Source organism: Pungitius pungitius, chromosome 11 (assembly GCF_949316345.1).
Source record: "Pungitius pungitius chromosome 11, fPunPun2.1, whole genome shotgun sequence".
Classification (NCBI taxonomy): Eukaryota; Metazoa; Chordata; class Actinopteri; order Perciformes; family Gasterosteidae; genus Pungitius; species Pungitius pungitius.
Window position 1 is genome coordinate 261,372 of NC_084910.1, and position 12,278 is coordinate 273,649.

A 12,278-nucleotide genomic window follows, 5' to 3' on the forward strand; every position below is an offset into this window, starting at 1 on the left:
CCGGGCAGTAGTCAGGTGACCGGTTCGGCCGGCAGTGCATACACGGACATATTCACAGAATAAAACATAAATACATGGGAGAACATTCACATTTCATAGAGCGAAGCCCCAGCTAGCTAGTGGATTCAAACCTTCTAATAAAAGTCTCCTGAATCCAGTTATACTCTAAATTCCCATGACAGGTGGGTTTGAAATGATGTACACTGTGTGGTGTGATGCTGCACAAGACGTCTATCAAGGCACTCGTTCTATCTATGCTGTGAGACCGTGTTCACTGCTTTTAGGAGGAATTCACAAACCCATCACTTTATTCTTTTTACAGTAAAGAGGGGATTTTACCGTTGATTTTATTCCTGAATTGGCACATCTGCATTTAGTGGATAACACACTAGGAGTTCAGGGAAATGACCTCAGTCCCATTGTGTCTGTAATGTTGTTGTGTGTTTATCTGCTTTCTGCCCCTGCAGCTGAGCCTCCTCTCACTTCTCCATAGGGTGCTCCACACAGCTGTGGGCAGGGATTACCCGAGAGAACTTTAGTCGATGCCAAAATTCTGAAAAACATCAGTGCAATTTTTCCTACAGTACTGCAGGTACCATGGTTACCAGGAATCGAGGCTCATAGCGTTGTCCTGGGAAGATGGAAATGAAATTTTCCCTGAAATACTGTGAAATGTAAACAACAAATTAGTGTCTAGCACAATCCTTTATGGCTTCATAATGCAGCTAACCACTAACATACAGATGTTGTATGTAGTGCCGTTTTAAATCATTTTAGCATTTTTTCCAGCGGCTTCTGGGCCGTCGTTGAGTACCACTGAGCTGAGCAGCGCTTTAAGATGGACTTTTATGAACTGAAACACAATATGAAAGGGTCAAAGCTGAGGTGCAAAAACAAGAACAACTCTCTGCCTGAACAATGCTGAACTTTCAATAACAAGGTAACACAGAGGGATGTAGGTGGAAGAACCTGGATTTTAGTTTTTCTTTTCCCTCAAGGTATCAAAATGGGACATGAATGGTTTAATTGTTCAGAATTTACTTTCTTGACAACCCTACCTCTTTGTTGATTAACTACCCAACAGAATACTTTCTTATTTTGAAACAAATATTAATAAAATGTCAGATCCGGCAGTAAAACAAGCCAATCAAAGCTATATTTCTAATGATAACAAGTGTTTTGTTTCAGATGAGAGCATCTCCGTCTACTCGTCTTTGCTCACATTGTCAGCCACCCTTAAACCCCTTTGGGTACGGCCTCTCACCTGCCTCCACTCCACTGCCACTTTCCCCTCTTTATTCCTCTCAGGATGGCCCTCTTCATTGACTGCCCGTCCTGCCGGTTCCTTTTTCCACATCTTTCTTTCTTACACACATGAGCGCCCGGCTGATCCTCGCTCCCACTCTTTCTTTTGTCCATCTTTCCAGCCATACTTATTTGATGAATGCACCTGCTCCCATAGCCCTTTATCTTCATCTCCATAGGGAGTAGTGTGATTGAAATTTGTTATGTATGACCCTGTGTATATTGTTACACTGACCCCAGGTGTCCCGCTCCCTCTTCTATGATTTGGTTGCGGGGTGAATGTAGGGTGAAGGGAAGTACACAACCACATACAGACACACACACACACACACACACAAAGACACACAGCAAAATACTTCATGGATGAGGTTTAGTCATTTTGGTCAGTTGGGATTTTTTCAAAGAATGTGCAAAAGTGCAGCTCAACACAACACAGGTCATATGTTGTGGTCAAATGTAATATATGTCTTTATATTGGATGAAATATGAAATAGGCTTTTCATCTGTGGGCTGCAGACTGAGTGAAATAGTGTCATTATTACAATGTTGCCCCAATGTGTGTGTTTACATATAAGAGAGAGAAAAGGTGAATAAAAGTAGTGGGGAAAAACTTCTGCTACATCTGATGAACACATGTTATCTATGTTACAATATTACTATTGTTTTTAATATTATTAAATCCATACTTCCAAATTAAAAACTTATTGACTGATTGGAAATTAGGGCAGCCGATAAAATCCTCTTATTCTGAATCTAAATCTATCCATAAATAAATCTATTCTGTTGTCTTTTTGCCTCGCTCGTAGGTATTTAGAAATAACTATCTTATTATTGTGTTTGCCTTGGTGGCTACTTGTGTCTCGTTCATATTGCAGAGTAAAACACAACATGTAGTCAAATAAATGAATAACTGATGCAGTAGGTTCTCAGCCTTCTCTTCACAAAGAGTTCCAGACTGTTTGCAGGTTTGATACAGGCTTATGTAGACTCATTTTGCACACACACACACACACACACACACACACACACAAATGCAGGGCTGCTTTTGTTGACCTCTTTACATCAGATGCGACTAGTCAACAGTTCATGTGCACATGCTGTACCAACAGCCTCTCACATAGATTCAAAGATAACCAAAGTCCTGCGCTGTCATTGGCTGTCTCTATGTAAATCATATGCAAATGTTAAGAAACGTGTGTTTACTTAAATGCTGAGTCATCGGAGCTTCTTTCCAAAAGCCAAAAGCAGATTGTCATCTGATGTGACCTGTCAAGAGTCTTCTTTATATCTGCTTCTGAAGCTTAATAACCTTTATTTGCTAGATGGGGCAGGACCTTTGGAATTGGATTCAAAATAAAAATACTAAGACCATAAAAACACAAACATAAAATGAGGCATATGGGGATTAGGAGTCCATGGTTGCCTTGTTTCAAACATAAGGGTGTCAGTGGGCGTGCGTCACTTGAGAGCGAGCCGTTAAGTTTGAGTTTACCTGGAACGGCGCGTCGTGCGACTAATGACCCCCCCCCTCCACATCCTGGGACCTGCCGTGTGGGATACAGATGTGTTTGTGAAGTTAACTAATGCAGCACATACAGTGTGAGCGGGGTGTGCGTACGCTTGGCTGCAGCGGGGCTAGTGGATTCCAAGTGAAATATCTGGTTCAGTGTGGCGTGAAGGAGCCGGCTTCCAGCTCCACGCCGCCGTGCTGCCCCCCCCCCCACCCCCCCGATCATGTGCGTCCCTGTGTGACAGCCCTCCCAGTGGTGCCATGCGAAGCCTGCCACCAGCGTCTTGTGCAGCAGCCCGGCTTAACGTCACAAGGAGCTCTGCACGAGTCTGTGTGTGTGTGGGTTAACTAAACATTCACTTAATCGACATTTTCATTTCTTTTGATGTTAAGAAATGGCTTGTTTGAGGGTTTTTAGAAAAAGGGCAGGTCACTGGAATTGCAAAGACACTGAAGTCTCTGGAAAAGGCTTCCTAGTCGGCCCTTTGAGGAGAATCACATATTGGTTTCAAATAATGAACCTTTTTGGGAATATTATTTTAACCATGTCAGTGGAGATGCTAGCGGCTTGTAAAGATCTGAAGAGAAGAGGTTTAGAATTACTGATCTACCAGAGATCATTCGGATGTGACCGAACATCTGTGCCAACTCGGTAGTTCTACTCTTGAAGGAATCCTTCATCATGTTATGTGTTGGTTGGTTATCTTCATTAAGTTCTGCTTGTGCGGTGTGTACATATGAATGGAAGCTCTCTCTCTCTCTGTAGATGACCCGTCAGACGCAGACCTCTGGGTGCTCAACAGCTGCACAGTGAAGAACCCTGCTGAGGACCACTTCAGAAACTCCATCAAGTACTGACCAACACTGCATGTTCAAACACTCCCCTGTTCTATTATACGTTAAAGTCTTCATTAAGGTCATTTTAGGAGTAGATAATGAAGGGCTATGCAAGGGAAGAGGACCGTGAGCAGGATCCTGTCGCCTACAGCTCTGCGCAGGGTTTCTGTGATGAAAGGATCTGGTCAGAATTTAAAATGTTTGGCTTCCCAAAAAAGTAAAAAGCCTCCCCCCCCCCCCCTCCTAGTCGTAAGGAAACATGAATAGACGAATAGATCTTGCAATATTTTCTGTCAACAGTTATTTCTATTTGTCTTCATAACACAGATTATGCCTGTTGCCGGTTCATTCAAATGTTGCTATACAGCACACACTCTTCTGCATGTGTGTGTGTTTAATTTATTCAGCTTGTTACTCGATGTCAGTTTCCACCTACTCACTGTTGCACAGCGCTCTCCTCACCGGTGAGGCACGCATGCACCTAGAGGGAGGCCGAGGGAAAGAGGCATTTGCATAAGCAGAGAGAAATTAAGCTACAAACTGTTTTGCATTTTGATTACTTTACCTTCCACACCTGGCAGTGATGCGCTTTGCTGTTAGTGAGACAGAGCTGAGTCACTCTGTGCTACTAGAAATCAGAATGCTGCCATTGCAACCAGTTTTAATAATAAACTGGTAATAGCCTTTGATATGATCAGATTTAGTGTTATCATCACATACCATTTCAAGCCCTCACTTCTGTCTGCAGACGTTGGTTTTCTTTTCCGATTTGGATTAACATTGGTTAGTCGTGTGTAATCCACTTGAGCCTGTCTTTAATTAGAGAAACGGCATGTTAAAACACATCTGGACTGGCTACATCGCTAATAATCACCAACATCAGCCCAATCTTCCCGTCACCTCGTGCTCACGTTCCCTCGTTCGGTCATGGCGACAAAAATAATAATTTCTCCAATTGAATGCACAGAATTCAGATCTTTGTCTTAGTTGATGCCAGAGCTTTTTACACACACACACACACACACACACAGAGGGATGGGAGAAGTGTTTTCTTCTTCCTTTCATCACTGCTGCTTGCATGATGGAGGCGGAAAATAAAAAGGATTCAAGCGAATCCAAATGTCCAATTTCAGTTTTTTTTTCTTTTGCTGTTTTTCATTTGATTGACACTGAAAAATGAGTGTAGGAGGCGGCACACAGGCAACCTCGCGCTCAGTCACACGCTGGCCGTTGTGCCTGTACCTCCTGGTACCACACACACACACACACACACACACACACACACACACACACAGGGATCTAGTGGTGCTATAAATGTCTACATGTATTCAGTAATTATTTTAAATGAACATTAGATATGTCTCTCCGGCCCTTATGTTTGAAGATTGTAAGTTTGTTTACTCTTTAAACTCTACCCTCGATAAAGATCATATTTTATTTTGGATCGGACTACTTCCAGCCTCAGACAAGCCCTGGTGTGTAAAACCAATGTTCTTCGTGGGGCATTATGTGCAACCAGCACACACACACAATTGGCGTACTGGTAGTTGAGTTTAAAACGGTTGTGGTTTGTGAGAGGTGGGGTGAGCAGACGGCCCTGGGGAACTGAGGAACTGAGGAACTGGGGAACTGGGGAACTGGGGAACTGGGGCTTTGTTGGCAACCACGCCGAGGAAGTCGGATCAGCGTTTGTGTTTTTGTGCGTTGAGGGTTTGGCAGGTGGAGCTGGGGGGAGAGTGCCTGCACACAGCTGTATAGGATGAGCCTGGGAGAAGGGTAGCAGATATGCATAGGTGCTGCATTTGCATTGAAACAACCAGCAGTATTGATTGGTGTTAGATCCAATGTTATTTGCCTATAACTATGGTTGCTCCTAACGCTGTGTTTCGTTATGCAAGCAGGACTTCTGCACCCTTGACTTTTGCATCGGTATAGTTTTAATAAAGGGAACAAGAAAAGGTTCAAGTTTGTTTTTTTGCGGTAATCTGTGATCATGGAGATGATATTTAAGTCCAGTGCATTCATTCCTCCAACTGTTGCCCCGAGCATTGTGGAGCGGAGCTGGCCGGATCATTTGTTTGGCAGCAACAGTTGACATGCATCTGTTTTTCAGAGCGATCGCATCTCTGCCCTGCTGCTCACTCCCTCAGTGTGAATGCACTCAGTAGCAGAAACTGCTAATAGAGCAGCTTGGGAATGCTAAAAAGGCAATTAGTATGGATATTTGGGTGTGCATGTGCGTTTGTTTGAAATGCCAAAATCTATAGCGTAATTCAATGTCAGAGACCTTTCAAATCAATGAGCGCAGAATACATTAAAGAAACTGCTCAACAGCATGTAATTACGCTGCTCTGTGGGTGTATTTGTGTGTGTGTCCGTGTGTGTGTTTTGGTCCCCAGTCATTTCTGAGATAAGGGAATGTATGCTTAACAAATTAGAACCCAACTCAGAGTTGTGTACTTCTGTTTTTAAAATACGGCAATTCCCATGTTATATTTACATTGATTTCAATATAATTTTGATATTCATGAACCAAGCCTTGGAAAGAAAAAATCATTATGTTGTTAATTGAAAAGGGACACGCAACACAAAGAATGAACTCTTGGAATAATTCCAAAGTGTACATGCCGTGCCAGTGCTGTGTATTTATAATAGATCTGTAGGCTGGGCGCTGAATAAATATTATGGCTCTCTGCAACAGGGCCGTCTATTGTTGGCTCAATGTTGTCTCGGCAGAAGCTGTTTAACAAATTTAGCGCCATTGATTGATGACCACGTGCTGCCAAAAGTGTCCTATGACTAGTCTGAGAGATGGAGCTGAAGTAGGAGACATCGAGTCTTTGATATGATTGTCTGTTATCTCAAATAAAAATGTCCCATTTAAAAGCCTTGAATCAGATGCACAGAAACACTGATCTTAAAACGTGGTTCCCAAATCAACAGCTTTCTCATTTAAATGCAATATTTTCATATTGGTTACAGGTGGTGAATCTGCCTTATAGCCCATGGCTGCATATGTTTATTGGTAAGATGTCTACAGACATTGGGCATGTTTCTTTAATTGATTTCTGAGCACCCGTTTACTAGAGGCAAAGGTCCTGTTTGGCAAACAAAATCACTTAAGTTGACATCCAACCCAATGTATACACACAATGTTGTTTCTACCTGTGTCCAAACTCATTCATGTCTGACGAGAGCTGACGCTGCAAATGTGACAAATGACAAAGACCTGAGCGACTCCATCCATAATGGATCACAAAAGTGTGTGTGTGTGTGTGTGTTTGACTGACGTCTTAATTTCTTTTCTTGTGGTGGTTCTAATGAGTGGAGACGTTGACCGTGGTCTTCCGGCATGTTGTTTTAATATGAACCAACACACTAAAGGTGTCTGACATTAAGCCCACAAATGTTTCCTTTCTGCCGTTGACGAGACTCCACGATATAAAACCATCTGAATCTGCAGTGACCTTTTTAGAGCTGTTCACTAAGGGCAGTTGTTTCATGTCTATGCTGGCTGAGTCCGGCAGGCTCACCGGGGTGGGTGTGTGGATGGTTGCACGCGTGAACACACACACACACACACACACACACACACCCCCATGGAGCTCGCTGCCTGGGGCAGCTCTCGGTGCAAACCAGGGATTGGCATTTCATCCGTCAGTTCCGCAGGGCATCAGCCTACATTTTGGGTTACGCACAGACACACAAGGGGCACACGGGGGGGGGGGGGGCAGCGTAGCCGAGCGGATGAGCCGCGAACCAAACCAAAGGCCGGGGCGACGCGACCCCAACGCATCTCCATCCGCCGCTACATGTGGTGTTTTGTGTCGAGGAGACGCTCGTTTGTTTCATAAACCCCATCGCAGCACTTGGGGGGTTTTCTCTGACAAACTGATGTGATTGGAGATCAAAGAGACTTCTTGCAGCCAGTTTCCAGCTGCTGGCTCTCTCTCGCCCTGGTTAGGTGAAATCCGTTAAGGTGTAATGTGATTCTGTATTTGACTGGGAGTGACTCGTCAAAACGGGCTTTGACATCAGGTATTTGCTGGGTTCTGTTTAAAGGGCGTCGGACTCTCTCTATAAAGGAACAGCAGATATTACTGCTGCTCATGTCTACTGCTGCGTACTAACAGAACCGGTTAAAAGGACTAATCGACAAGTTGTCAGACCTGACTTTTGCGCTCTGCTTAAAGTAAGACCTCCACAGCTCCAGTCTGACCCACTTTATTTTAAGCTTGTTTATCAGAAAAAGGTGAGAGACAAAGCTGCATCAGTGGGGATGAATGTAATGTGATGAAAGGCTAATGAAGTTTAAATCCCTTTTCCTCATGGACTCGACTCTTAACGTCATCAGCATTGGCTTTGAAAGACCAGGCATTATCACCACCAGGACAACAAGTTTAACAGTAGTAGCACGGGGCAATACAGTTTCTTCATCATTTAAAATGTCTTCTGTTTTGCTGTCTTTTTGTCATTCATGAAAAACTCGTGTGTTGTTGTGTGTGTCAACAAAGAGGGTTTGAATGCAGGTCTCAGCACAAAACCTGTCTGTTTCTTACGTTGTGACTCTTATCCTAGCAGACTTTTACATAGTCGCCATGGAGACCTTTGAGGCTGGTTTTAGGTGATCTAAGCTTTTTGGTACTGATAGCACTTTTAGGGCTTGCAATTCACATTTGTCAATTACTGCAGATGTTAATGATTTTAGTTAAAAGCTTGTTTATATCTGTGACAAGGCACTGTGAGACATCTGAAGATTTCTCCTCAAATGGAGAGCTTCGGCCTGCAGCCAAACAGGCCGATATTCTTGGATGGCCTTATTTCTCCCTGTTAGTTTAGGGATGCGTCCACATGTGTGGTCCCTTAAAAGGCTGCGTAATCACTTCCTGTCTTATAGCTGCTGTCCTTTTTAAAATACCCTCCTTAACAGCAATCACAAACAACTCTGACTCACAGGCTGAGCTCTTAAAGCATCCCACCGGGGCTCCAGCCTCTTCCCTGATCCCCCATTGTGGACTTAAGCCAAAGGAGGCCAAGTTAATAAAGGATTGAAGATAATGGCCCACCTAATACTCATGTAGGTTGCAAGTAACTACATTAAATTCTCATTTTGTCATACAGTTGGGTTTTTTGAGCTTTAAAAAATGTAGAAAAATCACATGCATCACAGGACTGCTGTTTAGGAATGTCAGAGATAAGACTGATGAAGGAAAGTCAGGTCATCATCTTATCAAATGGACTCATTAGGCATCTTAAGTCATTATGTTTTCCACCCTGGTGATGAGAACATGGTGTAGAGCGGGAGCCTATCCTCATTGTGGTTAGGTTTGTGTGTGCACATTTGTAGTAACCTGTTTGTAATTGTAGGCTTCATAAAAAGACTCTTCTAAGGGAGTCTTTTTAATGAGCAGACTGAAATGGTGTCACAATGAATGAAATAATGCAATTGGTTATTTTATTACATCCATCCATCTTCAACTGCTTATCCAGGGTCGGGTCAGTTATTTTATTATTTATTTTTTGTAGTATATGATCTTTTATTGACATGTTCTGGTACATTTTAAACCAGTTGGATAGACAGTGGCACCATTTAACAAATATTCATGTGCTGTATTGGTAAAATAACACCTTTTTGCCTTGTGAATAAAAATAATACACATTTGAGACTGACAGGATAAAAACAAGAAAGCAAATGTACAACACTGTACATCAGCTCGCTGTGATATGAGCGCATTCTCAGTGTTTCATGTGAACTGCTTTCTCTACTTGTGGCGGGTCAGTCTCCATGTTGGATGAGCTCTAAGGAAACGGAGGGCTGCTAAATTCCTCAGTGGGGGGGGGGGGGGGGGGGGGTGGTTTGATGGACATGTCACGCGATTATCACACTTCCCAAGAAACACTGATGTCTCTTTCCTGGAAAGGCTTTACATTTCAAAATGCAGTAAATGAAGGACACTGGTTTGGGACTTTGCTATTTATGTGTAACATTCCCTCTTTGTGTGTGTGTGTGAAAGGAAAGTCACCTCATCATGACACTGAAGAGACCAGCAAACCTGAGTTGAGGATGGTGGCTCTTTGTTCCCACAGAGTTGAAGCCACTGGAATGATGTGGAATAACCCATCCTCCCACTGTAGGGATGGAATCAGTAACACTTTGAATCCAATTAAACCAGCTGTGTATTAAAAGGACGTGAAGGGTTTTATAGAGCGGCCTTTAACTGACAAATGACAAACCAAGCTCCTCCGTTATTGATAGAACGCTGTCCTCACACGACCTTCAGCTGTTAACGAGAACAGAGGTCAATAGTAACAAAGCTTCCTCCCCTCTGCGTCAATATGGCCATCGTCATCGTCATCGTCATCAGGATCTGTCTTTCAGCGGCGAGGTGACTCCTGTAGCATCGCATTACACCCATGTTGCAGGGGTTGGACTCGGTGTGTCGTAAAATATGTGATGGGGGGGTGAAGGTAATGCATAAATAGGGCAGCAGGGGGTTGAATGTTCAGAGATGATGTAATAAATGGTGGACTATGTTGAGTGGGGAGGTCTCTGCAGGAGGCAGTTAGGCCTGTAGAATATTTTTCTGAGTAATTGAGTTGAACATTAGTGATGGATGTTGTTGGAAACCTCATTTTGTTGTTTGATGAATCTACAATGACCATTTGGAAAGGTCAGTTGAAGAGGCCGTAGGTCGCTGTAAAGGTTTTGTAGGTCATGCTCTCATTGGCTAGTGATGAATCAGCTGACTGCGTAGATAAATTCTGTTGTGCATCAGAATGGTCAATTTCCACGTTTTAATAAATAATTGTATCCAGTAAAAGGTCTCCTCAGAGTTTGTAAAGCTGAACATTCCCAGCTTAAACATAGAACATACATCTTTTTTATCTGCAACAACATCGAGATTCACAGGATCCACAGCTTCGCTGAGTGGAGCAGCTTCAGAGGCTCGAATCCGCCGCTCGGCCATTTCTACACACCTGTAACATTTAGTTGTTTCCACAGACTGAAATACAGACATATAAACACCCGGAGCAGTGAAATTCTCCATGATTTTACACACACACACACACACACATACACATACAAGGTGAAAACTGTACCAGCCTCACACTGTCACAGCTAGTAAAAATAGAAGTTGTTTCACTATGTTGTTTGGACATGAATAAGCAAGTGTAAAAAAGTTCCAAAGCTCCATCCAACAGGGATCCATGACGGTCTGTCTGCTTCATTGTGATGTTTGACGATATGAACGGTTCAAATGCTTCCACCTCCCTGGATCTGTTTTGAAAAGACTTCATCTAACAGTCAAGTAACAAGTCATGACAGTCCAATTAATACTGATTCATAGCAGGGTGTGAAGAGGGTCTATGTGCTAGTTTAACACTTTAGAAAAAAACATGTCCATTATAATGTGCAAACTCGCAGTAATATAATTGCACTGTGAAACCGAGACAAATAATTTAATGCTTAAGAAAAAAATATAGGTTATTTCTAGTGTTGCCCACAGCAAGCTCGTTTATATAACGACGAAAAATAATGTAATTCAGAATCTCGCACAAATATTCATACAGACAACGAAACAAGTTGACTGGAGGACTAATATATTAGTATATTATATAGCCATAATCATCAAAATGATATCAAATAAAGGCTTGCAATTTCTCACTTTGCATGTAATGACTCTATATAATATATTAGTTTCACCTTTTAAGTTGAGTTACTGAAAGTAATGAGCTTTTGCACAATATTCTAATATTTTGAGTTTCACCCGTATGTTTGCAGTTTTGTGCAGTTTTGAAAACAGGTTGCGCTTGATGCCTCAACGCTGTTCTCTAATTCAGCATCAACAAGGCACACTAGATTTAGTTTGCAGCTACAGAGATAATGCGAGATAGATGATGATGAATTACAGTGAAGTGAGGGAAGGAAGAAAAAGAGATAAAAAAAACAAATGAGGGCTGTTTCGCTCCCAGTTAATGAAAGCAGAGGAGCCACCAGACTCGTTTCTATTCTACTTTAATTGCGATTAGTTATTTCACCCAAGTAACGAATTCCTGTTTTGGGAGTATTTACAGAGCTGGAGGGAGATGGATGAAATGTTTCAGGTGCTCCAGCTGTCTGCTGCAGGTCATTCTTCTCCCAGCAGGTGATGCAGGCTTTCACAAGGTGACACCATTACGTCTCTCAGTCTATCATCGGCTCCTTCACTTATCTTCTCTGCACCCTTTAGGGATTCTAGAAACTTTTTTGCCTGAATATGGTCTGCAAATGAGAACCGTCATATTCACCGGGGTGTTAAGGTGTTATGTCGCTACGTGGGGCCACAGCAATGATTTAAACGCTTTATACGTAATTCAATATATACTGAGATGAAGAAAAGGACTGTGAATCTAAAGTCATTATAATTGCAACAGAGGGTGATGAAGGTGGGGGGGAAAGCAAAGGGATTGTGAGAGACGACGTCAAGGGAGTGAAGCTCTGAGATCTGAAGTTGGCGAATTATGTTATTTTTAAATGGAATGTGAATATATTTGTTATAATAAAGCAATACGGTACGAGAGGCTGTACTTTATCATCCAATAATGTAAGATTCATCCACAAGGCTCATGACGTCCACCTTAATGT

At 42.6% G+C, this 12,278-nt stretch overlaps 1 protein-coding gene across 3 annotated transcripts in view; it reads left to right on the forward strand.

Annotated features, from left to right (window-relative positions):
• cdkal1 (CDK5 regulatory subunit associated protein 1-like 1) overlaps positions 1-12,278 on the forward strand; it is a 168,852-nt gene that overhangs the window by 22,160 nt on the left and 134,414 nt on the right. For all 3 annotated transcript variants that reach the window (XM_062565521.1, XM_062565520.1, XM_037454737.2), the window contains exon 4: positions 3,582-3,666. In XM_062565521.1, the coding sequence (XP_062421505.1) occupies positions 3,582-3,666 (85 nt within the window). The remainder of the gene's footprint in view (positions 1-3,581; positions 3,667-12,278) is intronic.